General features: G+C 42.2%; 1 protein-coding gene across 12 annotated transcripts in view; it reads right to left on the minus strand.

Moving 5' to 3' along the window:
• FREM1 (FRAS1 related extracellular matrix 1) overlaps positions 1 to 27,956 on the minus strand; it is a 313,656-nt gene that overhangs the window by 8,457 nt on the left and 277,243 nt on the right. For 11 of the 12 annotated variants that reach the window (XM_045043745.1, XM_045043744.1, XM_045043746.1 and 8 more), the window contains 8 exons: positions 21,069 to 21,198; positions 17,875 to 17,947; positions 11,196 to 11,345; positions 9,206 to 9,444; positions 8,034 to 8,081; positions 7,586 to 7,750; positions 7,249 to 7,401; positions 6,726 to 6,841 (listed from right to left, as the gene is read on the minus strand). In XM_045043745.1, the coding sequence (XP_044899680.1) occupies positions 6,726 to 6,841; positions 7,249 to 7,401; positions 7,586 to 7,750; positions 8,034 to 8,081; positions 9,206 to 9,444; positions 11,196 to 11,345; positions 17,875 to 17,947; positions 21,069 to 21,198 (1,074 nt within the window). The remainder of the gene's footprint in view (positions 1 to 6,725; positions 6,842 to 7,248; positions 7,402 to 7,585; positions 7,751 to 8,033; positions 8,082 to 9,205; positions 9,445 to 11,195; positions 11,346 to 17,874; positions 17,948 to 21,068; positions 21,199 to 27,956) is intronic. The other variant, XM_019815989.2, reaches the window with a different exon arrangement.

A 27,956-nucleotide genomic window follows, 5' to 3' on the forward strand; every position in this document is an offset into this window, starting at 1 on the left:
TAGATATGACCTTTAATATCCTTGAATTAATAAGAGAGATGGAAATTTTCCATCACTACTATAATAGATGTTATAATAGTTATTCTAGCACAAACTATCCTCCTATTTATACTATTTCTAAATACCATTTATGTTCTCATATATGCAATCAACAAATACTGCTTGTAACTCACATTGTTGCACTGAGATCCAGAGAACTTCTTAACTAGATCTACAGTAAGACATCAACTCAGTGAAAGCTAAATGCTACCATTTAAATTTAGTGACTTTCACATTCTTTTTTTTTTTTTAATTTTTTTTTTCAATGTTTATTTATTTTTGGGACAGAGAGAGACAGAGCATGAACGGGGGAGGGGCAGAGAGAGAGGGAGACACAGAATCGGAAACAGGCTCCAGGCTCCGAGCCATCAGCCCAGAGCCCGACGTGGGGCTCGAACTCCCGGACCGCGAGATCGTGACCTGGCTGAAGTCGGACGCTTAACCCACTGCGCCACCCAGGCGCCCCAACTTTCACGTTCTTAATAGAGCTTTCTGAGAAGGAGATGTGGGAAGGAATTGTCAGGATTGTATGGAACACCCTACTGATGTAAAATGCAGCGTTTAAAGACTTGCCATAAGGACAGCCGTATCTGGAGAAAAATGCTGTCAATTTCTATGAAGCTCATTGATGAATGAAGAATGATTTAGTTATTGGCTTGTGGGGCCAATACTGGGGGATAAGACTTTAAAATGCAGTCTGGGGGCACCTGGGTGGCTCAGTCGGCTAAGTGTCCGACTTCGGCTCAGGTCATGATCTCACGGCCCGTGAGATCGAGCCCCGCGTCGGGCTCTGTGCTGACAGCTCAGAGCCTGGAGCCTGCTTCAGATTCTGTGTCTCCCTCTCTCTCTGACCCTCCCCCCACTCATGCTCTGTCTCTGTCCCAAAACTAAAAAACAAACGTTAAAAAAATTTTTTTAAAAAATGCAGTCTGGGAACGCCTGGGTGGCTCAGTTGGGTAAGTGTCCAGCTTCCACTCAGGTCATGATCTCACAGTTTGTGAGTTCGAACCCTGCGTTGGGCTCTGTGCTGACAGCTCAGAGCCTGGGGCCTGCTTCAGATTCTGTGTCTCCCTCTCTCTCTGACCCTCCCCCCACTCATGCTCTGTCTCTGTCCCAAAAATAAAAAACAAACGTTAAAAATTTTTTTTTAAAAATGCAGTCTGGGAACGCCTGGGTGGCTCAGTTGGGTAAGTGTCCAGCTTCCACTCAGGTCATGATCTCACAGTTTGTGAGTTCGAACCCTGCGTCGGGCTCTGTGCTGACAGCTCAGAGCCTGGAGCCTGCTTCAGATTCTCTGTCTCCCTCTCTCTGCCTTTCATCTGCTCTCTCTCTCTCTCTCTCTCTCTCTCTCTCTCTCTCTCTCCAAAGTAAATAAACATTTTTTAAAAAGTTTTTAGTGCAGTCTGTCTAGATATTTCTAGTACGGTAAGTACCCAAATATTTGTTGAATGCAGTGAATTAAACTGAGAACCTGATTGTACCTTAGGTTTGCTGTGAAAGGTAACTTTGATTCCAATCCAAAGGAAATTTAGACTCCATAATTTAATAAAACTCGTAACACGTTTGTGCCGCGAAAGATACAAAATATTAATACTCCATTTGGAAACCTGCTTTAGGTTAGTTCAACATAGCTGTGCTGTCGATTCACCTGAGATGAGAGAGTCCCTATGTTTATGGAGCTGTTTTGGAGAGTGTCATAGAAAATAAGAGTCCTGTCGCTTCCACTTACTCGCCTATGTGATCACGAGCAAGTGATTTTGCTTCCCCAAATGTCTTCCGTTTTATCTGCAGAGTGGAGACAATAATACCACAGAAGTGATGAGAGGATCAGATCAGTTACTATATGGGAAAGAATTCTGTAAACAATAAGGGGTAATATCAAAGGAAGGCATCACCGGCAAGGTCAGGCTGCCGTAACAGGGTCAGGGTACAATGCTTCGACCCAAGTTGCAGATGAAATCTTAGGTCAAATGCATGAGGAAGTAGCTAGGCTTTTAAAATAATTTGGGCCTTAAGTTTATTATTGGGATGAGCAGATGTATAAAATTAATAGATGTATGACTAGATTAATAGATGTGTAACTAGTCTTTCCACTTTTGGGGGTTTTTTTCTTTTTTTTTATGAAATTTATTGTCAAATTGGTTTCCATATGACACCCAGTACTCATCCCAAAAGGTGCCCTCCTCAGTACCCATCACCCACCCTCCCCTCCCTCCCACCCCCCATCAACCCTCAGTTTATTCCCAGTTTTTAAATTTTTTTTTTCAACGTTTATTTATTTTTGGGACAGAGAGAGACAGAGCATGAACGGGGGAGGGGCAGAGAGAGAGGGAGACACAGAATCGGAAACAGGCTCCAGGCTCTGAGCCATCAGTCCAGAGCCTGACACAGGGCTCGAACTCACGGACCGCGAGATCGTGACCTGGCTAAAGTCAGACGCTTAACCGACTGCGCCACCCAGGCACCCCATATTCCCAGTTTTTAAGAGTCTCTTATGGTTTGCCTCCTTCCCTCTCTAACTCTTGTTTTTTCCCTTCCCCTCCCCCATGGACTTCTGTTAAGTTTCTCAGGATCCACGTAAGAGTGAAAACATATGGTATCTGTCTTTCTCTGTATGGCTTATTTCACTTAGCATCACACTCTCCAGTTCCATCCACGTTGCTACAAAGGGCCATATTTCATTCTTTCTCATTGCCACGTAGTACTCCATTGTGTATATAAACCACAATTTCGTTATCCATTCATCAGTTGATGGACATTTAGGCTCTTTCCATAATTTGGCTATTGTTGAGAGTGCTGCTATAAACATTGGGGTACAAGTGCCCCTATGCATCAGTACTCCTGTATCCCTTGGGTAAATTCCTAGCAGTGCTACTGCTGGGTCATAGGGTAGGTCTATTTTTAATTTTTTGAGGAACCTCCACACTGTTTTCCAGAGTGGCTGCACCAATTTGCATTTCCAGTCTTTCCACTTTTTGCACTCACCATTAAAACCTAGCTGCAATGAGATGGATCAATAAAATAAAAAATATATATATTGGGGGATTCATGTAGGTTAGTCACCATGAAGGTATCAATGTTACCGTAAATTGCCATTATTTCAAAAGAAACGAGTTTTGACACCAAAAAGCTAGAAGATCATAATATCAGAGTAAAGAACAGTCCTTCTAAGTAAAAATACTTGGTGACCCTATGCCAACATTGATGGACGGATGGAAAGATGTCGCTCAATACATGTCCTTCTTTTTCTCATAACATGAAGGACCAGTTAAAGCTTCATTATAGGCCAGCGGAGTTACTTGCACTGCTATTTGAGTAACAGTGGAAAATAAACAATAAGTCTGCTTTCAAACTTGAGGTGTGGGGGTTCTGTTGCTTTGCATCTATATTTTACCAACAAATCCCCACAGCAATTCGATCTTGATAACCCTGGCTGCAGCATAACTGTATTTCTGTACTTGCTTTCACTTTCATCAGGAAAGAAACCATATCCTTCCCTTCGTAGCATGTTGCAATCTTCTCATTGCTAATTCAGAGAGGTTCTGATTCCACACCAAAGCTTTTTCCTCAAGGTGGGGGGGTGGGGGGAGGGGAGAAAGACCTATGCCAGTCTTCCTACCCGGGCTTTCAAAGCATTAAGACAAACTTTAAATAAAAGTAAGACACCAGTTATTTGGATGACAGGATGTCATAACTCTTCCTAACATATAACATGATGGGAATATATGCATTTAAACAATAATTATTTATAGAATTTTAAAAAATAGTTTCATTTATCTTATACCACCCACTCACCAACAGAAGCCCGAAAGCCACTGTTTAACCTCTATGGTACCCATACTTATACTTAAGATATGAAATACGTTAGTGAAGAAAATGGTGGTTGACTTGACCAGTTTTTGTTTTTTTAACATTTATTTGTTTTCGAGAGTGAGAGATAGAGTGAGAGCAGGGAAGGGGCAGAGAGAGAGGGAGACACAGAATCGGAAACAGGCTCCAGGCTCTGAGCTTTCAGCACAGAGCCAAATTCAGGACTTGACCTTGTGAACCATGAGATCATGACCTGAGCTCAAGTCGGATGCTTAACCGACTGAGCCACCCAAGCGCCCCAATTTGACCAGTTTTTAAGTAGACTTTTAGGGGCACCTGGGTGGCTCAGTCAGTTGAGTGTCTGACTTCAGCTCGGGTCATGATCTCACGGTTTGTAGGTTCAAGACCTGCGTGGGGCTCTGTGCTAACAGCTCAGAGCCTGGAGCCTGCTTCAGATTCTGTGTCTCCTTCTCTCTCTGCCCTGTCCCACTTGTGCTTTCTCTCTCTCTCTCTCTTCCTCTCTCAAAAATAAATAAATAAAAATTTAACAAATTTTTTAAAAAGAATGAGAAATTTAAAAAAATAAAAAATAGACTTTTAAAATATTTTATTAGCCTTTTAAAAACTAGTTATAACTTCCATAGAATCAAATGCACAAATGTTTAAGTATTCAATTCAATGAACTTTAACAGTTGTATTCAGGTAACAACGATCCAGAGCAAGACATAGAACATTTCCATCACTCTAGAATATTACCTCATGCTACTACCTCATGGTTTTTTAGTCACCCTACAATCCCTGCCAGAGATAACAGGTGTTTTTTTATTTCTAACACCAACTAATAAATTAGTTTTTCCTATTCGTACCAAAAAATCATATATTTTGTACTCTTTTATGATGGGCTGCTTCCTCTCTACATGTTTTTGAGATTTATCCACATGGTTGGAGGTTTTAGTTCATTCCATTTTATCATTTATAAAATAAATGATCAAAAAAGAAAATTTATCTATTTCCTTGTTGATGGAGAAAATATAAACCACCCCTATAAATCAACTAAGCTAATTTTTTCAAGTAGGCTTCACTGCTGGCACAGAGCCCAGGGCGGGGCCTGAACCCACGACCCTGAGATCAAGAACTGAGCCACCCAGGTGCCCCAGACCCGAACCATTATTATTATGGAAAAAGTTGCCATGACATTCTTGCGAATGCCCCCCCCCACCTTTTTTTTTAGCATCTACTTTTATTTCTCTCGGGTAAATACCTAGGAGTAGAGATGTCAGGTCACAGGGTAAATACGTGTAAACATAAGAAAGTGCCAGACGGTTCTACAAAGTGGTGGTACTATTTTACCGTTCCACCAACACACGTGAGAATTCCATTGGCTCTGCACCATCTGACGTTGGCAGTCTTGGTGATTTTACAGTGGGTGGGAAATGGTATTTCACCGTGGTTTTCATCTGCGTTTCCCTGACGTCTAATGGTGGTATATCTTTTCATGTACTTATTGACCAATTGTGTATCTTTTCTTGTGAAGCCTCCAAGTCATTTGCTATGTTTTTAATCAGGTTGTCTTCTTGTTATTGATTTATAGGAATTGTCTGCGTTTTCTGGATTTGAGACCTAGGTAGATATACGATTTGAGATTGGCTTTCCCAAATGTGGTTTGCTCTTTCATTTTCTTTTTTTCTTTTTAATTTTTTTAAATCTTTATTTATTTTTGAGAGAGAGAGACAGAGTGTGAGCAGGGGAGGAGCAGAGAGTGAGGGAGACACAGAATCCGAAGCAGGTTCCAGGCTCTGAGCTGTCAGCACAGAGCCTAATGCGGGGCTCGAACTCACGAGTGGTGAGATCATGACCTGAGCCGAAGTCGGTCACTTAACCGACTGAGCCACCCAGGCGCCCCTGCTCTTTCATTTTCTTAATAGTGTTTTTATTTATTTATTTTTAAATCTTTTTTAATGTTTATTTTCGAGAGAGAGAGATTGTGTGTGTGTGTGTGTGTGTGTGTGTGTGTGTGTGAGAGGGAGGGGCAGAAAGAGAGACACAATCTGAAGCAGACTCCAGGCTCTGAGTTGTCAGCACAGAACCTGACACGGGGCTCCAACTCACAGACCATGAGATCGTGACCTGAGCCGACATCGGACGCTTAACCGAGTGACCCATCCAGGTGCCCCTCTTAATAGTGTTTTTAGAGGAGCATAACTTTTTGAATTTGATGAAGTGCAAAATCGGACTGTTATTCACCAGAGACTTCTCTAGTCTCAGTTTCCAGCGGTTGGGGCATATTAGCCGAATAATATCCAGGTAGACAAAAAGGGGGGGGGGGGTCAGGGATAGGCACATATGCATTTTTAAAGTCTTTCTGGAATAGATCAATTTTGTTGTCATTATTTGACCACAAGTCATCTTGTGTCCCATTGCCTACGGACCCACTGACCCTTTGTCCAACTTGTCTGGCTTCATAATCATCAATGTCTCTTGCATTGTCATAGGTCTGATCCTTTCATTGCCATGTATTTTCAAATTCGTGGGCAGGAACCCTTACTTAATACTACTAATAATAAAATGATAGAAACTACAATGCTGCGGACTCAGAACAGCTCCTTCTGACTTTCTCCAAAAGATCAAGAAAAGCTAAAAAATAGAACTTCCGCAACGGCACATTTTTCACATAAAAGCGGTAAGTCAAAACACATTATCAAGGTCAATCTCAAATCCATCCTGAACTACAGAACTCTCCTGGGGTTCCTAAAACAAAACCAAGTAGATATCAGACACTCGACGCTTGAATGAAAGAAGCGACCCCGAAGTTGCATGAGAAAAAAGAGAAACGGTATGAAAGAAAACATTAATTAACAGGAAATAGGGTTTCTTACTGTTCTTGGCAAGCTCGGGCTGCTGTGTCCCAGGTGCCTTTCTGTTCCGTGATCACGGAGTGGCAGTAGCCTGAGTGACGGTGCCACCCAGCCGGGCAGGATCCACCTTCCACCTCCTGAAATACAGTGGTCCATGTTGACATGGTAAGTCTTTAAAATCTGCAGCCTGCTCTCCGCACAAAGAATCTATGAGTCCCCTATCTTGAACAGAGTCATTTGGTCACCAGAAAGGAGGTCGGCCCTTATCCCAATTCTCCACCTTGAGAGATGTGATGGCTCTCTATAGAAAACACCACTGAAGTCCGCACTGTCTCGATTTTACACCCTTGACATTCTGACGATTAAACAACACGAGTAAACACCTTCTTCAATTGCATCGATTACCTAATGTGCTTTGTGATTTGTAAAACACCACCTGGGCCCTATTTTCCTCTTCACCTTCCAAGTGTGACAAGGGCAGGTGGACGAAGCGTCAGATCACTTGCTATTAGCTTATCACAGAGCATACGGCCAGCAAAGCTACCTTGCTGTTCATCCCGGGTCCCACCTCGGTTTGGGGGCTCCACACTCTCCAGGTAATCCCATCACACTTGTACAGCTTTCGGAGGCTTTCTTGGAAGTGGAAGAGTCCCTTTAATTCCAGTGTGCAGTTCTTTGGAAATGAGGGCAACCGGGCCTGTGGGAAGGAGAGGTGATGTAGATCTGACTTACTGTAAGCTAAGCACACACCCACCGTCTTTAGGTTTTCATTTGTTAGGTAGCATTTGTGTTGAGCAATCAGTCCCCAAGCTAGAAGGCAGTTTTATGGCCCAGCAAACAGCTGGCTCTCAGGTGAATAGGAAGTAAAAAGATTTTCCTACCTGTCTGGAGAAGTGCGAGCCAGTTGTGGATTCCACCTTATCTGCCTGAGGCAATTCTGCCCCTTGGCTTGTCTTCTGTGGCTGATTAATACTGGACATGTTGGCCTTCCTTTGGTGAGATGGGGAACTATCATCCTGTAGTTGCAGGGAAACCATTCCATGATACTTGAGGAAATCAGAAAGCAACAATAAAGAAAACATAAACACCCAGGTAGCAAACAAAAACATTTGTCGGGAAAATGAGCAACTCAAAAATTGGATTAAAGCAAAAAAGATAAAAGTTTGTGGTGTTTTTTTTTTTTTTCTTTCCTGGCCATCCAAGCCTCTGAAACAAATTTCAAAACAGGCTTTTAAGAGACATACATAAATGCAGAAGAAAAATAATTTCACTAAATGTTTTGCATCCATAAATACAAGAAATTTAGTAATTCTCTCAAATTGTGCTTACATTATAGATGATGTCTGTTCCATTTCTATAAACAGAGGATGGAAGAACCTGAAATCAACAAAGTACAAAATATGAATAAACTTGGCTTGAAAAATAACTAGCAATGGGGTAAAACCCTTCCAGTAAGATCTTGTTAGTGTCTAAAAATTTTTAAAACATATGTTTCCTAAGGGGGCGCCTGGGTGGCTCAGTCGGTTAAGTGCCCAACTTTGGCTCAGGTCACGATCTTGCAGTCCGTGAGTTCGAGCCCCACATCGGGCTCTCTCTCCCTCAAAAAATAAATGAAGAAGAAGAAGGAGAAGAAGGAGAAGAAGGAGAAGAAGGACAAGAAGGACAAGAAGGAGAAAGAAACAAAACACGTATGTTTCTTAAGACGTTCCATACCCAGGGGCACCTGAGTGGCTCAGTTGGTTAAGCGCTGACTTCAGCTTAGGTCATGATCTTATGGTTTGAGTTTGAGGCCCACATGGGGCTCTCTGCTGTCAGTGGAGAGCCTCTTCCTCTCTCTCTCTGTCCCTCCCCCCACATTCTCTCTCTCTCTCTCTCTCTCTCTCTCTCTCTCTCTCTCTCTCTCAAAAATAAATAAACATTAAAAATAAAAAAAAAAAAACCTTCCATGATCAAATCATTAGAGTTTTTAAAATCACTGGACCTATTCACAACTTATCAGTGTTGATTCGGACATTCATAGCTTCAGTTATGGAGAAAAGACATCCTTACTTTGGTGATATGTCAATAGTACACAGCGGTCTAAGAAAACATACACATACACACACACAGGAATGCACATACACTCATGAGTGTTTGCCTGATTATAACTCTGGGCTAATAAGGTCAACATCACAGTTTCCACACCCGAGTAGATCACATAATCTCATTCTGTTCCAGGGTCACTGGTCATTCCCTATCTGTTTTGATCACAAAAGGAACCAAAGCAGAAACCATATGGATGAGTCAGCATATCCATCACCTCGAGTAGTACCATTAAGGAAGTGCGGCAGCATTCTGATATCCGTATACAAAAGACACTGCCTGATTGGGCACGGAACCATGGCTCCCACTCATTATGAGAAGCAAACAGCTTCTTCAGCGTTGGGGAATGCTCATTAGTATTTTTTGATTCTTTCACAATGTACTCCACACGTCACATCCCCGAAGCTCCCCATCCTTACTGTTTTGCCTTTCCCTTGGGTCCTCAGCCTCATACGAGAAAGATCTGTGGAAGCAAAGCCCTGGAGAGTGTCTCCCCTGGTGACTGCTGGCCGCTTGGAAGATGGAAGGGGTCTTCTTTCCAGATGAAAGGAACCAGAAGTGGCGGGTGAGGAAGACCCTGGGGACAGCGGGCGCCAAAGGCCCTTCTCCCACGCACTGTGCTTGTTTGGGTTGAAGGAATATGAAGGATAGCACTGTCCTGGAGGCATGAAAGATGGCAGGTCAGTTCATTGTACACAAACAGATAAGTGATCACGTCGACACAGCCCCCGGGGCAGCTTGTCATTGAACTGAGATGGATGGTGTTCCCACCAGATGTTGCCTTTTTGCCATTTGCCAGAAACTCCTCTACTCTTCATCAGTTTCCGTGCAGGAGAGCCGTGCCCTTCTGCACATCTACAGGGCGATTATAAAGTCAGGACGATGATTTCACAAACCACAAACGGAAACCATTGTCACGATTTTATAATCATGCCACATACTTGAGAAACGGCCTCACTGCGTGTTCCAGCATTCCTCAATAGATCAGGTTTATTTCACTGACCAAGTATCACTCCGTAAACACTTCCAAGGGTTCATCCTTTCCCCAGTCTCCTAGAGGTAGAAACTGGAACTGTTGGAAAAGTGCAATCAAGTAACAGTTCTAAAAATTAGCACTCAGGGGCACCTGGGTGGCTCAGTCGGTCGAGCGTCCGACTTCAGCTTGGGTCATGATATCATGGTTCGTGAGTTCAAGTCCTGCATCGGGCTTTGTGCTGACAGCTCAGAGCCCGGAACCTGCTTCAGATTCTGTGATTCCCTCTTTCTCTGCCCCTCTCCCGCTCATGCTCTCTCTCTCTCTCTCTCTCAAAAATAAAATAAACATTAAAAAATTTTTAAAATAATACAATAAATAAAAATGAGCATTCAACTGTCACGGAACAAATATCCAATAAACCTTATTGGAGCTACTTCTATGGGAAACATTCCCAATAAGTATGACAAACACCTAAACCCAGAACCCTCATGTGGATATTTTGTACTTCATGTCTAAAGCGTGGAGTTCACGTATTGTATGTACTTCCTGTGAACAGAAAATTCTATTGAAAAACAAGTGACTTTGGCAATGAAGATGGTGGGAAAAGATGTTGTGGAAACATGAGTATTATAAAGGGAAGAGGATAATGTCTATATTTTATCATAGGATGAGAAAGAACAGGAGAGAGCGGATTTCAGGTAAGGAAAACATACCATGGGGCATGACAGGTGTAAAATCAGGGGTCTAAGTCTGCGCATGGTAACTGGACACTTGTCAAATGCTAAATAGACACGTAAGTAGAAAGGGTTTGGCAGGAAGAAAAAAATCAGAGCAGCAAGGACTGTGCTTGGTCTTTATTTTATTTAGTTCACAGGTCGTTCTTTTGCATATACTATCCAGGACCTATTTTGGCTCTGCACTCCAAGGTTATTCATTAATATTCTCCAGCTGCTCCTGAATCCCCTAGCCAGCTGCATCTTTCACGTCCATTTTTCTCCAATTCCTTCCTCTCTTAGAATTTTCCTGGTCACACTACAGTGGGGGCTCAGATTTTAGGCATTAAGAGCTCTCTTTCACAGAGGAAGATAATTACAGCCCTACAAACTCTGGGGGAAAATAATTGTCGATAGATTCTCACCAACATTGTTTCCCCCTCGGTGAGAACAACAAACGGGTAGGAGAAAAAAAAAAAAAAAAAACACAACAACTACGGCACTGACTTGTTGCCTTTCTCAAACGAGAGTTCTTAGCGGGACGAAAACCACACGAAGCGGAAAGCAGAATAAAGGGCCTGCAACACGACTGAGGTTGCTTTCTTGACAAGAAATTAAGCATTCTGATTTGAAGGCGTTATCAGGCACACTGGCTGTTGAAAGCCAGCAGCCAGAGCGCCAGGACCGCTCCTGATTTCGAGATGAGGATCAAAAGAATACCTCCTTTTGAGTCCAAAATTTTCACTGCCGCTTTTGTCTTTATGCCAAGAACTGCATTCACAGGGGAGTTGAGAATTACTTCAAAGACCTCATCATCTTCCTCTAATCCGTCATAGGTAATTGCTATATTCCACATCTTAGTTGACATTCCTACAAGAAGTAAACATTTTAATTACTCTTTAATTGCTATTTCAATCACCTAGGTGTCAGAGAAATATATTAATTAACATGTCTACAGCGAGGCTGCAGTAGCCCGAGTGAGCTATTGTACTGCTCCCGACACACTGAGGTCCTGCTGTTCTCCCAAATAATATTAAAAGACCACATTTGTTCCTGGACAATGATGATTCCGTTTCAATGCAAACACTGTAACAAAAAAAGTGAGCCGCGTTAGGCAAGGGATGAACAACAACAACAAAAAAAAATGGTTAGTCGATGAGATCCAAGGCTTATCCCCCACCCCCACCCCCCCCACCAACCTGCCCCTTCTCTTCTTAGGAATAAACAAGCACTGCAATCTTAAAACCTTAATAGTTCCAAAAATCTTAAGAGGTTGGTACAGACAGTTAAAAGTGATTATTGGATGGTACTTCACACTATTCATGGAACCCTTGAAATGATTGATTTCTGAAGACAGCTGCCTCTATCGGCTGCTCCACTTCCTGAGGTCCTTCTAGCCCACAAATGCTTTTTCTAATGATGTAATACTCAGTATTTGATATCCTCCTAGAGAGTATTTATGGGCTGGGGGTTTTAGAAATAGAGCCAATGTTGTTGTTGTTGTTGTTGTTGTTGTTGTTGTTTTCCCTTTCTGGCTGCCTCTGCTCACGGAGTTACAATCAAGCTCGGTTCACAGTAACTTTGTGAACTTAATCCCAAACAGTTTGGAACTGTCATTCTGTCACCGCTAAGGTGGGATGCAAAGGAGCCCCAGAAACACGAAATACGAAAGCTGGAAGAATCGTGTGAGACTGTCTAATCCTGACCAGTTTCCATGACATGGGTTACAGGGTCTCCCCCTTTAGTTTATTTAGAAGAAAAAATGGTGGGGCGCCTGGGTGGCTCAGTCGGTTAAGCGTCCGACTTCGGCTCAGGTCATGATCTCGCGGTCCGTGGGTTCAAGCCCCGCGTCGGGCTCTGTGCTGACAGCTCAGAGCCTCGAGCCTGTTTCAGATTCTGTGTCTCCCTCTCTCTCTGACCCTCCCCCATTCATGCTCTGTCTCTCTCTATCTCAAAAAATAAATAAATAAACGTTAAAAAAAATTTTTTTTTAAATAAAAAAAAAAAAGAAGAAAAAATGGTGGGAGGAGTTAAAAAAAAAAAAGTACTGTTCAGTAGAGAAAGGAGGCTAAAGGTTAAGGGGAAAAAAAGATAACAAATTTATGGTTTAACCTTCCAGGACTAAGTTTTGAAAACTTGACTCTGTGGCATTTACTCATTGGCTACATGAGGACTCTTATTCCCATAAACCCATCTATATAAGCAGTCAAACTTTTTTTTTTTTTCATAGCCTTCTCTTCCAAAAATCTGGATTCTTGTCTTCCTGTAGATGGTTTGCTGCAGATTTATGCCTCTCGTTTGGTCCATCTATACGACAGCCACCTGTTTGAAGGTCGTGTCACCTACAGATTTAAGGATCTAATCAAAGTTTCCTCAATCCCCCAGCAGAATTCAATGGAAAAAGGAAACTGTTCACCCGTCCTACTCTTGGCTGCCCTTAGAGGGGGGAAAGAATTAAGTGTATTTGAAATAATTTTATTTAAAAAAAAAAAAACCCAAGCTGACAGCCAATTTCAGTTTTCCATACCAACTGATTCATAAATCAATTTCTTTTGCGATCTTTGCAAAAACAGAAGTTGAAACACCTCACATAAAATACTATATAATTCCCACCTCATGGACGGATTAAATCAACCGATCACAATATACATTTTTGTCTCTATCGTGTACTTACCTTTGCTTTAGCTGCTATGGAGAATACCAGAGGTACCACATCGGCAAGCCCTGACATAAAGGATTAAAATCTCTTTGAGGAGACAAGATGTAAATGTCAGAAAAGTCCATTGTTCAAGGCTATGTATGATTAGCGGCCAAAAGATACAGGATGGATGGTAACTACTAAATGCATGTGGGCTCCCGAGTTGGTAGGTTTGGGAGGGAGGAAGTGGGCAAACAGCGCTAGCAAAGGCAGGAAGGTAGCAAAGGCCTTGAACGGGGAAGGCTGAGCAAATTAGCTGGCTGGAAGGGAGGTCATGCCAGGCACTAGGAGGTAGGAGGGCAGCCACGGCGGGATGTGGCCAGAAGGCAGAGAGCCCTGGACACCAGGTGGCTGGATTCAGCCTTTCAGCCATAGGCAACAGGGAAGGCCCTTGTAAACGAATGTCTTAGGAAAATGAATCCGAGTGTTACGCAAAAAGATTTAGGAGCCCAGGAAGACGGGCGAAGAGGCTAGAAGTGGGGAGACCACAGAGGCAGCTGTTGTAATAAACCTGGCATGAAGAGATAAGAGACCAGACAGTGAAGAAAGAATATAAATACTAAGAATTTTAAATTTTTTTTTTCAACGTTTATTTATTTTTGGGACAGAGAGAGAGCATGAACGGGGGAGGGGCAGAGAGAGAGGGAGACACAGAATCGGAAACAGGCTCCAGGCTCTGAGCCATCAGCCCAGAGCCCGACGCGGGGCTCGAACTCACGGACCGCGAGATCGTGACCTGGCTGAAGTCGGACGCTTAACCGACTGCGCCACCCAGGCGCCCCAAAATACTAAGAATTTTAATATTCAAAGAACTGGTTTGACTCTCAAAACCCCAAAAGTCAAGCATTATTCAAATAAAAGTCCAATAACAACAACGAAGTATTCCAAGTCCCAACCAATTGCCTCTTATTTTAAGAATCATGTTTTAAAAACATTATAGTACCCCTTTTACCTCCCCCCTCCCCCACCCCCACACAAAAACCTTAACATTGTTCTATGACCTTATGGAGTAGAACCAGATGGTTAGGGAAAATCTATTCCAAATTTCATTTAAGTACTTTCGGATTGGTTTGCTTGCATTTCAATTTTGTTTCTATGCCTACCAGGTGTGCACATAGAACCAACTTTTCCAGGTTAATGAGATTGGAAGTAAGAACTTTCTGGGTTTTTCTTTTTCCTTCCTCTCCCATTTTCAAGGTGCAAAGTAGTTGTTAAATCACTGAGATTATAAGCAATTTCAGAAGGCTTGAACCGGCCTCCTGTTCCCATAAAACAAAAGGCGTTGAAGAAAAGGTGTCATTTTATGCAGACACACACTTTACAGAGTAGGGCCATTACTGGATACTTGCCTGCAAAGTGGATTTTACGATGGAAAGACATTTGCTCAATGTTTTTTAGTAAATGCCATGTTAGAGATCTGTTCCTTTGGAAAACATTTTGACTCTTAGGAATGACTTAGTCATTCAATCAGGAAAGCAGCAAACCTTTCAAGAGCACATACTTGAAAGGAAAACAATCTTTTCCTTAAGAGTATTTACACTTCTAATCAAGATCAGCCACAATAGCTGAATGCTAAATCAGCAGAATTAGCTTTGGGTTCAGTACAATGGCAGCAAGGCATAGCTCACCAGTCTCAACAATGACCCCGTTTCTCTCCAGCCCCTCCTAAAAATTCTCAAACCTTCCAATAGCCCACCAATTTTGATTTCTCACTCTGTTTCTTCGCCCTTCATAGAGGCTGCTGTTTTTAAGCAAACAAGCAGATTGCTTTGGGCATGGGGGTGGGGAATGGAGATGGGGACACCAGACCCAGAAGAGGCAAGGATTAACAATATGGGAGTGGGGGAGCCTGGGTGGCTCATTCGGTTGTGCGCCTGACCTCAGCTCAGGCCATGATCTCACAGCTCGTGAGTTCGAGCCCCGCATCAGGCTCTGTGCTGACAGCTCAGAGCCGGGAGCCTGCTTCAGATTCTGTGTCTCCCTCTCCCTCTGTCCTTCCCCTGTTCACACTCTGTCTCTCTCTCTCAAATAAACAATTAAAAAAATTAAAGAAAAAACCAATATGGGAGTATATAAACATTTCTAGGACCTGTGAACATAGGGAACTCTGAAATGTTCTAAAGCAAGCCTTCAATTTATGAAACCATTTCTGGCTAATAAATTCTAAAACAATGAACGGGCAAAGATTGTTTCTTTCTAACTTACAAGATTTTTTTTCTTAAAATGTCTAAATAATCCCCAAATTCATGACAAGTTAGATGCTCCAGAAGTCTAGTATCTACTCACAAAAGCATGTAAACTCTTCTAGACAAATCAGTATTTGTCTTATCCAGTGGAACCTCTGAGAGTTTCCCCTAAAGGTGATACTTTTTAGTTCCTATCAATCCCAACAGAGTACCTGGCAAGGCTGCTCAAACTCTACTAAAAGCCAGAATCACTCCAGATCTTGTGACAAACGGACCTCAAATAATAAAGATGACATATAACAACGACTCTTGGCTCTCAAAAAGTGGAAAAGTTGTAGGGGTGCCTGGGTAGCTCATTGGGTTAAGCACCCCATTCTTGATTTTGGCTCAGGTCATGATCCCAGAGTTGTAGGATCAAGTCCCATACCAGGCTCGAGAGTGGAGTCTGCTTGAGATTCTCTCTCTCCCTCTCTGCCCCCTGCCGCCTGCCCCCCCGCGCCCCCACACTTTTTTTTCTCTCTCAAAATAAATAAATCTTTTTTTTTTTAGTGGAAAGGCTGGAACTCCCTTAACATGAAGTACAAAATGGGAATACACAGAGCAATTGCCCCAAATCCTTTCATCTTAGGGTTGACCAGAACCTAAGAGCCTGTGGCCACCTGTAGGTAAACATCAGATACATAATGGAAGCAGCTCTTCTACCAAGTAGGTCACTTGAAGAACAAACTTACGCAAGTCAAACTTAAATATCACAGGAAGGAGGCCAACGCGACATCTGGGTTGTTTCATGTCAAATTTAAGGTTCATTGCTACAGGTTGAGTTGGGTCGCTCAAAATCTGTATGTTGAAATCCTAATTCCTAGTACTTCAGGATGTGACCTTATTTGGAAAAAAGCTCATTACAGATGTAACGGTCAAGATAAAGTCACACTAGAGTGGGCCTCTCATCCATTGTGATTGATTTCCCTATAAAGAGGGGAAATTTGGACACAGACACATACACGAGGACGCCATATTGGGGACAAGGGCAGAGATTGGTGTGGATTCCGCAGAAGCCAAGGAATGCCAATGACCAGCAAGTCACCAGAGCGTGGAAGATAGGGGCGCCTGGGTGGCGCAGTCGGTTAAGCGTCCGACTTCAGCCAGGTCACGATCTCGCGGTCCGTGAGTTCGAGCCACGCGTCAGGCTCTGGGCTGATGGCTCGGAGCCTGGAGCCTGTTTCCGATTCTGTGTCTCCCTCTCTCTCTGCCCCTCCCCCGTTCATGCTCTGTCTCTCTCTGTCCCAAAAATAAATAAAAACATTGAAAAAAAAATTAAAAAAAAAAAAAAAAAAGAAAGTGGAAGACAGGCATGGGCAGATTCTCTCTCACAGCCCCCAGAAGGAATCAACCCCACTGACAACTTGTTCTTGAACTTACAGCCTCCAGAACTGTGAGAAAATAAATTTCTGTTTTTAAGTTACCATGTTCGTGATACTTAGTAAGGGCAGCCTTAGCAACCTAGTCACAAACCATCATGCTACTTGCGGCGAACTGCAGAAAGGCATTTCTTTTCTATGTTTGCTATTAAGGTTGTCGGTTCTGGAGCAGGGATGATATTCAGGCCATTTTGTTCTGCCTTTGCTTGAAACAGCATGTGTCAGTGGCGAGATAATGGCAAGGGTCTTGACTTGGCGGAATGTTCTCGGAGGGCAGAACACCTCCTCTGCAGGAGAGCACCAAGCCACGAGCCCTGGCTGCTTCTCAAGGCGCTTTCCATTTGCCCCTGGACAGGTGATGCATGCCCATCCCAGACGAGAGGGAAAGAGAGAGAACCATCCATGCGGTACAGTGAAGGAGAGTTACCCGCCCCTTCTGCAGAGGCCAGGGAAGGAAGGTGTTGGTCCAGCTTTAGTGCTTTAGGCACAGCTCACCCTGAAGTCCCCTTCTCCTTCTTCTTCTACTTGCTCAGAATACCACCTCCTCTGGGAAGTCTTCCAGGATTCCCCTCAACCAGAACAACGGCTCCTCCTTTGGGTCCCAATGTACTATCAGGGAGTTGTTTTCACGGCTCTATTTCCCACACAATAGAATGCCTTTAAGAGTCGGCACCCCTTTTGCACCTAGCAAAATTTTTCCACAGATTTAAACAAAGTATGTGCTATCTAATGAATCTTCCCCGCAATCTCCTCAAAGCAACCTATTCCAAGAGAAATCATGTAGAAATGGCCTCATGCGAATATGACATTCTGAAAATTTCCATCACAATATGAGGCTATTTCAGCTTTGGGTTAGGACTCTAAACAATTTTTTTAATGATTTTCTGGATTTTTTGGATATTTGCCTGGATATTTTCTTTGTATTCGTTATGAGTTTTCTTCTCATTTTAAACGAATATTCACTTGTGATTAAGTGAAACACAAAGGGCAAAACCTCAAGGCCAAACTGATCTCTCTTGCAGGGGCTGAAGTAAGTCCCCATAGTCTCCACACATTCTTACAAAAAACAGGAAACAAACTATAGACACGAAATGTACCTGGGTCAAACTGAATCAGTTTAGATGGAGTCAGAGTGAAGTCTTTTCCAACTGTAGCGGACACTTGCTTGACCTTAAGAGGGAAAAGAAAATATCCTTTTTAAGAAAAATAAATATTATTTTAATAGAGAAACATCTAGTCTAGTATCCTAACAGATTAAATTCATGCCTTTTTTTTTTTTTTTTTTTTTTTTTTTTTTTTTTTTTTTTTTTTTTTTAGGGAGGCTCTATGCCCAACCTGGAGCTTGAACTCATGACCCCGGGATCAAGAGTCGAATGCTCTACTGACTGAGCCAGCCGGGTGCCCTTAAATTCATGCTCTTAAATGTGTTTTTAACATAAGGGCTTTTTAAAAATTATAATCAACCATTTTAGATCTAGGCTACATGGATCTTCCTTAAAGTTAACTTTTTTCTTAGACTAATATCAACAGAAGTAAAAGTTAAGCTTTTTTTTTTTTGCTTTTTTTTCTTTTCGCTTCTTTCTAAACGATTTGGTCTTTGGAGAAAGCAACATAAATTTTAAACAATATTTTTCTCTTTGTTATGAGTATCCACTTATTACCTTACCTTCCTCCTACTCCAACCTGGCTTTGAAATAGTGTCTGGCAGGGAAGGGAGTGGGGGAGGAGAAGTAGCACCAGACAAGTAGCTGTGAGGTACCCTACGAGCTCCAGGGCACTGAGTGACTTTGACAGGTTGAACCGAAACAGGCCTCGTTCATTCTCCTGTCTGGGTGACACCATCTCACTTCACAGAAGTGAATGAAAGCTCCACGGGGATGACAGACCTGGTGAACAGCCACGCAAAATCAATCCGCACGCAGGACTGAGGGTTTTCGAGGCTCCATGAAGTAAGTTGTTAATGACAACAACAACAAAAATTGCTCTAAAGAGACTACTTACTGATCTCCTGTTCCCCACTCCTAGGGCTAAAAACCAGAGAGGATTTAGGGCTCTCAAGTCAGGACCTTATCTTCTCCCAGAGGGAGCCTAAATATGTGTTAAGAAGAGTGTCCTTAGGGGCGCCTGCGTGGCGCAGTCGGTTAAGCGTCCGACTTCAGCCAGGTCACGATCTCGCCGTCCGGGAGTTCGAGCCCCGCGTCGGGCTCTGGGCTGATGGCTCAGAGCCTGGAGCCTGTTTCCGATTCTGTGTCTCCTTCTCTCACTGCCCCTCCCCCGTTCATGCTCTGTCTCTCTCTGTCCCAAAAATAAATAAACGTTGAAAAAAAAAATTAAAAAAAAAAAAAAAAAAAAAGAAGAGTGTCCTTGGCGAGTTTGAAAAAGGTCATCGGATGAGAACCCTGCGTAAGCACAAACAAGCAGCTGTTACCTTGCACTCTTTTAGACATTTAAGATGGTCCAGAAAGGAAGTTACTATATTTCCTCACTTTCCAACAAAGAAATCAAGTGCACAATTGCAAACTGAAAAGTTCCCATTTTTTCTGGCTTTAGATCCTACCTCCATTTGTAATCAAAGGCCCCGAGATCTGCTAATGGGTCTGCAGCGGAAACGTTTTGCTGAAGAGGGTACTTCCTCCCAGGCTTCCATTTGTTCTTGGCCTACAATGCCAAGGCTCTTCCTGAACCACCTTTCGTTGCGAAAAGGCAGCCCATCGTTCTCCTGTATCCACCATATGCTGGAAGTTACATATCCGCGCACACGCAAGTACTTAGTATTTACCACCACTGGGTTTGCAGAATCCGATGTGGGAAAAGGAATGGTCTGAGGCAAGGTGGTCGGAGCAATGATCTCGGTGAAGGCGCACAATTCGAACCAGCGCAAACAACACAGGGGAGAGCGCTTTCTCTTTCTCTGCCTCTGGTCAAGACTCCAGTAAGCACCTGGGCTCTAGGTAGAGCTGTCCCTGGAGGCTCAGGGCTGTGTTTGATGAAGGCCTGGCCACTCAGCTGACAGGCTCACGGTGTGCATTCAGCTTCGGGAGACAAAAGGTTCCCTGTCACACCACATATGTTCTTTCTACCTGGCAAGGTGAATGGTATATGGCCCAAAACTCTAGACTCGAGCATATGGTGTTGTCTGTAGAAGACCAAAGCGTTATTAGAAAACCGTTCGGACAGATTTCTTTTTGTGTGAACAATCTGGAAAGATAAATACCAAATGTGGATATGGTAGAATTTAGGTGCACAAGGTTCTGAGGGTGATTTGAATTGATTATTGTAATTGAGATTTAACTGAGATGACCTTTTTTTTTTTTCCCCCCAAAAGCTAATATCACTCACTGCCCTTTTCAGGAGATTGAGGAGCAGTATTCAAAGCTCATTTGCCATTGTTAGTTTGTGAAAGCTTTTCAAGCTGCCATTCTCTTGAAGTGGTATTGTGATGGCAACTCCTAAAAAAAAAAAAATTCCTTCAATTCTAGACGTCTTTGGTTGTGCTCCATGGTCCGTGTCTATGGAAAGCAATAGCAAGTTGACTAATCAATCTAAAAGTGATTGCTGAGTATCCTTTATATCTCAGAGGCCTGGATTGATAAATGTTCTCTTAATTTTGACTTGGGTGACTCTTTTTTATTTTTGAGAGAGAAAAGCTCATGCAAGTGCAGGAGAAGGGCCCAGGAGGAGAGAGAGAGAGAAAGAAGGAGAGAGGGAGACATTCCAAGCAGGCTCCATGCTCAGCATGGAGGTTAACGGGGGCTCGATCCCATGACCTTGGGATCATGACCTGAACTGAAATCAAGAGTCGGATGCTCAACTGACTGAGCCACCTAGGCGCCCCAACCTGGGTGACTCTTAAGTTTGTCCCTTGATTTTCCTCATCCACTGAGACCACACGAAGCGATCCTGGTGCATACTAAGAGAAAGCCATTTGGGGGCTGAAATGTGGTCTGGAGACCTCATTGAATGTCTTACACGCAGGGTTCCTTTTCCAAAGCAGAGCTTGGCCAGGGTTCACTAGGTTGGATCCATCTCCCTGTAAAATCAAACTTCAGGACTTAGTAACCAGATTTAAAAATTAAAAGTGAGTTAGAAATTCCTTATCCAGGAGCTAATGAAGTTAGATAAAAGGCGGAAGGACAAGGAGATGTTTGATGTAGAATCTCCAAAATAAACGTGGCAATCCTGCAATTTGAAATCTCCTTGGTTTCTCTGGTTTTCTCTTTAAGAAAATCATGAAAGGCACCAACCAGCAACCCAAGTTTTAGCCTGGAAGTTTATATTTTAGACTTGTTACCTTTACACTCACGAAGGCTGAGTCCACGGAATATCCCCTTCTGGTAATTTCTAAGGATAATATGCCCACAGTCTCACAGACCTCATATTCAGCCTGTGACCATTCAATATGAGACCACTTCAGTTCCAAACTGTGCATGAAAGGAAAAGAAAAGAGAAAATAATTTTTTAAAAATGCATAGTAAATGCCAGTAGGGATCCTCTGATTGGTAGGAGATGGAACTCATGGTGGGAGGTTCCTCTCATGGTGACAGACGTGGTTCATCAACGTATAACAGTGTTAAAAATTCCTTACACTTACTTGGTACCTTTTAGTTCAAAAAGAAATTTCACTAACAATCTCATCTGATGCTTACAACAAATGCCATGAGGCAGAAAGAGTAAATGTTAGAATTCTATTTTACAAATGCAGAAACTAAGGTTAAGAAGCTGTCAGAGGTCCCCCAGTCATTAATGACAAGAAAGGGACTCAAACCTGAGTGCTCTGAAGGGAAATAAACCAGCAGTTGTGAAGTTCAAGGAGACATTCTTTTTTTTTTTTTTCAGGAAAGGCCACTGATAGGAAATCTTCTCTCTTATTTTTTGGTCCTCACTAGTACATCAAGAACTGCTCCAGATGCATATCTCTGAACTTAGGTTCAGTTTAATAACCTGTTATCTTTCAGGATGTGCCCAGGAATTACAATGTGCATGGGTTTTATAACCACTATCTATTCCTTCTTCTGTGCATATAAAAGTGCTGACTGACACGTAGCTTGGATGCAACTGAATAAACCTGATAACCAGGGGTGGTCTTTTTCCCCACAAGAGATTTAGTGATCCCAACATTGGATGGAAGCTGTCTACTTTACTCCTCATAATACATAGAGAATTTTTTTCTTTTCTTTCTTTCTTTTTTTCAGAAAAGAAAACCAAGCTTAAGAGAGGTTAAATAATCAGCTTAAAGGCAAAAAGCTATGACAAAGCTAATAGATGGCAGAGTTGAAATCTCCAGCCTACATCTGAAGCCAAATGTTCCATTCCTTCTGTATCACTCTTCTTCCCCGTTGAAGTCCTTCATGACTCCTGTTGCTTGAGCTCAAGCAGAGGAATACAATTTTATCCCTACATTTCCCTTTTTGAGGTGAGAAGATGTGAAGTTGGTTACCTAAACATTTCTCTCCAAACGTGTTCTTACCTTTTGCACCCCTGCAACCTTCAGCAATATAAGACACAAGCAATCTTCACTATCATTTAACACACTTCATTACTTTTGTTTCTTTCTTTTCCCTTTCACTATACATTTTCAAAACCCTCAGTGGTTGCCTTACTGTATTCTCAATCTTCCAACTAGATGTAGGCTCTTTCTTCTAGATTTCTAAATGTATTTTTTTTTTACAATTTTTTCCTGCAGAACTAGAAATCCTGGGTGCCACCATGTAGGCCATGGAGTCTCCAAATTCCACAGGCTTTCCTGGGGACCATTCATATTAAAGAGTAAGTGTATCCCCTCATAACCTCTTCATGTCTTTGCACCAATCATGTGTCACAGTTACATACTCTAAGTGAACCAGCAAGATAAACTCAATAGCACTGTCTCTTACTCCAAAAACAAGGGGCCAGTGGGACAAGGTAGTGTGGGAGCATGGAATTATGGGAGAGGTTCATAAATCTATATGAACACACATGTTTATTCAGTCAGTACATAAATTTATTGTCACTGGCTTGCTGGTCTTCATAAAATTTTTGACGTGAAAACAGAATCTTCATATTAGAAATATTTGGGATCTTCATGGGTTTTTGATGTAACTGATTTCAAATCTGGCATGGAACGGTCAAGAAGTAAAGAAATAAATGGCTATGCTTAAAGAATCACAAGATTGGGGGGTGGGGAGAGGGAAAAGTGGGTGATGGGCATTGAGGAGGGCACTTGTTGGGATGAGCCCTGGGTGTTGTATGGAAACCAATTTGACAATAAATTACGTTAAAAAAATAAAAATAAAAATAAAAGAACCAGAAGATAACAAGTGACAAGAATATGACAAATGCCATAAAAATCACATATTGCCAAGAGTCCTTAAGGACCCCGCTAAATGAGAAGGGGGGAAAATCAACAAGATGGATTGAAGGAAAGGACAGAAAGATGAAACAGGAAGGGAAGAAAAGCAATGGGAATGAGTGAAATAGATAAATACAATGAATTTCAGCTAAGTCTCAATAAAGTTTAAATGAGTTTCAACGTCCAATCTTCAGAGAATCCATCTACTGCTAATACGAACCACGACAAGCAAAAATTCATCAATGTCACTCTGCAGATCCAGGCGACCTCAAGGCCTAAAGCTAAATGCAATTTTGATTGCTGATCTAGATCCATAAAGGGACCACAAAGAGTGCTGTTCAGCTTCAATGCACGAAGGGCTTTGGTGTTTGGGAAAGTGTGCACATTTCCCTGATGCACGATTAGAAAGTTGCATACTGCTTACGGGATAACGTTGTCATCACACACTGTTCTAGTTTTATTTTCCTCACTATAAATAATAAAGACCCATTGAAAAGCCATGAAATGTAAGCCATGCTATATGCCTTCCAGAAAAATATTTAAATCACAAAGCACATGCATACCTACAGGATATGTGCAACACATGTTTTGAATGTGTTTGGTTTTTGCAGTACTGACTTTGAAGATCTTTCTATTGCTGAGACTTGCTTAAATTCTACACAAACACCTAAAAGAAAAGAGACGCAGTCAATCACTTAGGAATTCTCCCTGTGAGAAGCCACATAGCTGTATGCCGGGCATCATGTAGATAACCAGATGCAGGAGCCCACGAGAGAAATTTGGAAAGCTCTGGATGTGTAGGTGTTATGTAGACAAGAGTTGGGTCAGATCTTCACATTTTAACGATCCCTCCCTTCTCCTATTGCCATTGGGCAAAGCTCAATCTAAGGTCAGAAATGAAGTTTATGGACTCACTTTATGTGAGACCGTATGGCAATCATTTCAAGTCAGTTAGCAAGAAGTGAGAATTCCTTAATTCCCTAGGTCATGGTTTCTCAACTTGGAGACCATTGACATTGGGACCAGATAGTAACTGAGGTTGTTCTGTGCATTGTACGATGGTTAGAATCATCCCTGACCTCTGCCTGCTAGATGCAGTCACATCGGCCCCTCCAATCAAAACTGTTTCCAGAAATTTCCAAATGTCCCTTAGGGGTAAATCATCCTCAGTTGAGAAACACTCCCCTCAGTGATTGTGGGGTACTTATCACAATAAGAAATTTGATATAACGTGGAAACTGAATTTGAATTTCCAACAACCACTACTGTGAGTGGAAGACATAGGATGCAACAGTAGAGATTAAACCAGATTATAAGTCATGAGGCTTCTGGTCCCTCTACCGTGCACAACAGGATCTTGAAGTGCAGCATGAGACAGCTGTCTTGCTTTGTTGAGGTTCCCATCTCCATTCTTACGCCTCTTCTTTTGTTTTACTTTGGCACATACTTTAAATTTACATATTGCCTTGTTATATTTTACATACACATGTAAGCAGTGATATGGTTATAAATATCTTAACAATGGCCTCTCCAGAGGGAAGAGGGATGTGTGTGTGTGTGTGTGTGTGTGTGTGTGTGTGTGTGTGTAGTATAATACTGATTTAATGATGTATAGGACATAATTTATAAGTAATAGTATTAGATAATAGTATTAGATATACTATACTTTTAATTATAGATCTCACATAGTTGATTCTCAGATAACATTTTTGTTGATTTTTCCCTAATTTTTGGTATGAAAAGCCATTTAGGCACCCAATTTATTTTTTTTTTCAGATAGTTAGCATTTTATTTTTTTTTATGTGAAATTTATTGTCAAATTGGTTTCCATGCAACACCCAGTGTTCATCCCAACAGGTGCCCTCCTCAATGCCATCACCCACTTTCCCCTCCCTCCCACCCCCCATCAACCCTCAGTTTAAGAGACTCTTGAAAATTGAGATTAAACACCCAGTTTAAAGTCAATCCATCCCCAAAGTCTGGCATCTACGATCCCCCTTATCCTGACCAATTTTCCAAAGTAGTCATTTTCCAAAGTAGTATCATACAGGCCATACTACCTAATTTGTTTAGATATGAAGTATGTGCCTAAGTAAACAGAGGCCTCTGGTTCACTGATACAGTCCCAAGTCCCTGGAGAATGACCAGAAAATAGTAAGTGCTCAATAGATATTTGTTAAGTGAAGGAAGGAATTTTTTTTACCCACTGTTTCCCAGGCCAAGTTGACCACTGAAAACTTTTTTCTCCCCAGCCCTATTAACTGATGTTAAATCATAAAATTTGAAAAAAAAATCTAGGATAGATGATCCTCACATGTTCTTTCTGGCCCTTACTCTGGATTCTTTAGCTATTCTTGTATTTTATAAGAGTATTGAGAAAGATAGCGTTGATAAAAGAACATTCTATCATAAAGAATGATTGCTTAACACACATCTACGGTATTTCTAAGGTATGTGCATGATTCTCAACATTTGGCAATGTCTGGAGGCAGCTTTGATTGTCACAACTGGGAAGGGGGTGATGGTGGGGTTTAGTGGGTAGAGACCAAGGATCCTGTAAACATCCTACAATACACAGGACACCCTGCCTGCCCGCAGCTCTCCCCTAGTCCATGGCAAAGAATTATCTTACCCAAATTCTCGATAGTGTCGCAGTAAAGTAAAAATATATGTATATTTTCTGATATTTTATTTTGCGGCTGCTTGACTCATTTACATGAAGGAACAATGAACTGCAAGAACCACTTGGGATTAAAACCCCAGTTTGGGATCTGGGACATTAATCTAGGTTAACAAGAGTGTGGGAAAAAGGTACTTAGCTGCTCTATGCCTCAGTTTCCTCACTTCCCAAAGTAAATAATGATGAGTTTGTACTTCAAAGGGGTTAAATGAGCCTTAATGGATACTCATTAAGTATTTTGAGTTTCTCAGTGAAAGGTTTTACAGAAGCGAAAATTGTGAGTAAATTATTCTTACGACTAGCTCTTCATTTATAATCAAGTAGCATATGACTTAAGGAAACTGAAAGGTTAAAAAATATTTTTCCAAGTGTTCTAAGGCTTATCAATTCAAAGAGGATGCTATTAATCTCCATAATCTAATGCTATGAACACCTGTGTTTCTGATGCTGTCTTTCTCTCGTGGTAATGGGAAAACGGTGTTTAGCCAGGAGGCAGGATAGTGAGTACCCTAAACCAGTGCTTCGGAGTCAGACACATCTTGCAACCACTTATTAGTGTGTGATTATGGTCAGTTACCCAGTCTCCCTAGGCCTCCATTTGTAATCCGTTTAAAACGAGGAGAATGATACTCCTATGAAATGATGAAAATTAAAATTCATTAGTATGTATAAAGCACCTGTACACAGTGGGTGCTTAATAAGTGCCATTTTTTCCCCTTCCCTTCCTCTGCGCGTTCTTAGATCTACCGGGAGACAAATACTTTAACTCCTGGCTTGCAGGTATAATGTGAAATCTTTACCTAGCACATAGTTTCAACCTCTTCCCCCGCAAGGTGTTTCATAAAAGTTGCTAAAACGTTGCAGGGTGCGCCTGTTAGAAATTCTTTTTCGGTTTGATCTCTTTGTCCTTTCTCTTTTGAAGCCAAGAATGAATCAGGGTAGCCAGAGGGAGGAGAAGAATCCGTCCTTGGAATCATGCAGCAGCTGGAGAAGCAGCCCAGAGTTATGCCGAACTTCAGCCTGGGTCAACTTTTCTTTTTAAGTTCACTTTTTTTCCCCCCCAGTGGGCACATGAAAGAGGTCAATGTAGAAGATGTGTTAAGAAACTGCCTCGGTCAGAAGTTGGCTGCACCTGTGGGCTGCAGAGGTGTTTTTGAGGAACAGAGCGAGACCTTGTTAGCTGAGCTTGGGAGCTCTGCAGACTAGATCGGGGCAGGGCTAGAAGACAGGTATGACGTGCGAGTCATGCCAAGGCACGAGCCAATGAGATGGGCACTCACTTTGAGGTCGTGAGGTCAGGGTTCACTTTCAGCTGTGCCGCTCATTCATTTAGCGACTTGTGGCCAATTACTTAAATGCGTGGAGCCTAATTTCCTTATCACCCTCAGAGGACTGTATTTTGCAGATTAAATTAGACAACATATGGGAAAGCACCTAGCACTGTGCCTGAAATTTAGGCACTTAGCCAAATCGAAATCTTTATGCAAATTTCCATGGGTTTTAGTGTTATGAAATAATTGCTATTTACCATAAAATGTCTCCCAATTGTATCCCATGCGAAATTTGTTCCGTGAGCTACTCTGGGGTGGGGTGGTGGTAGTTCTATAGTCAAATAAAGTGGAGATATGCTGTATAATATTTCCCTGTCTTGGAGACTCCCACTCCATACAAGCATCTCCGTAATTCTAGGTTGTGATGCAGTTAAACAGCATACAAACTAGCTAGCCAGCTAGCCACAACTTGATCAAATCAAGACTTCCTAACGCCTTTTTTTAAATTGCATTTTCACCTTATTTTTTTTTAAGTTTGTTTATTTACTTATTTTATTTATTTAGAGCAAGCATGTGCATGCAAGCAGGGGAGAGGCAGAGAGAGAGGGAGGGAAAGAATCCCAAGCAGGCTCCACTCTGTCAGTCCAGAGTCCTATGTGGGGCTCAATGTGGAGCTGATCCCAAAAACCATGAGATCGTGACCTGAGCTGAAACCGAGTCAGGCACTTAACTGCCTGAGCCACCCAGGTGCCCCATCCTAACACCTTTTCTTTTTTTTCAACATTTATTTATTTTTGGGACAGAGAGAGACAGAGTGTGAACGGGGGAGGGGCAGAGAGAGAGGGAGACACAGAATCGGAAAGAAGCTCCAGGCTCTGAGCCATCAGCCCAGAGCCTGAC

The sequence above is a fragment of the Felis catus genome, chromosome D4 (assembly GCF_018350175.1).
Source record: "Felis catus isolate Fca126 chromosome D4, F.catus_Fca126_mat1.0, whole genome shotgun sequence".
NCBI lineage: Eukaryota > Metazoa > Chordata > Mammalia > Carnivora > Felidae > Felis > Felis catus.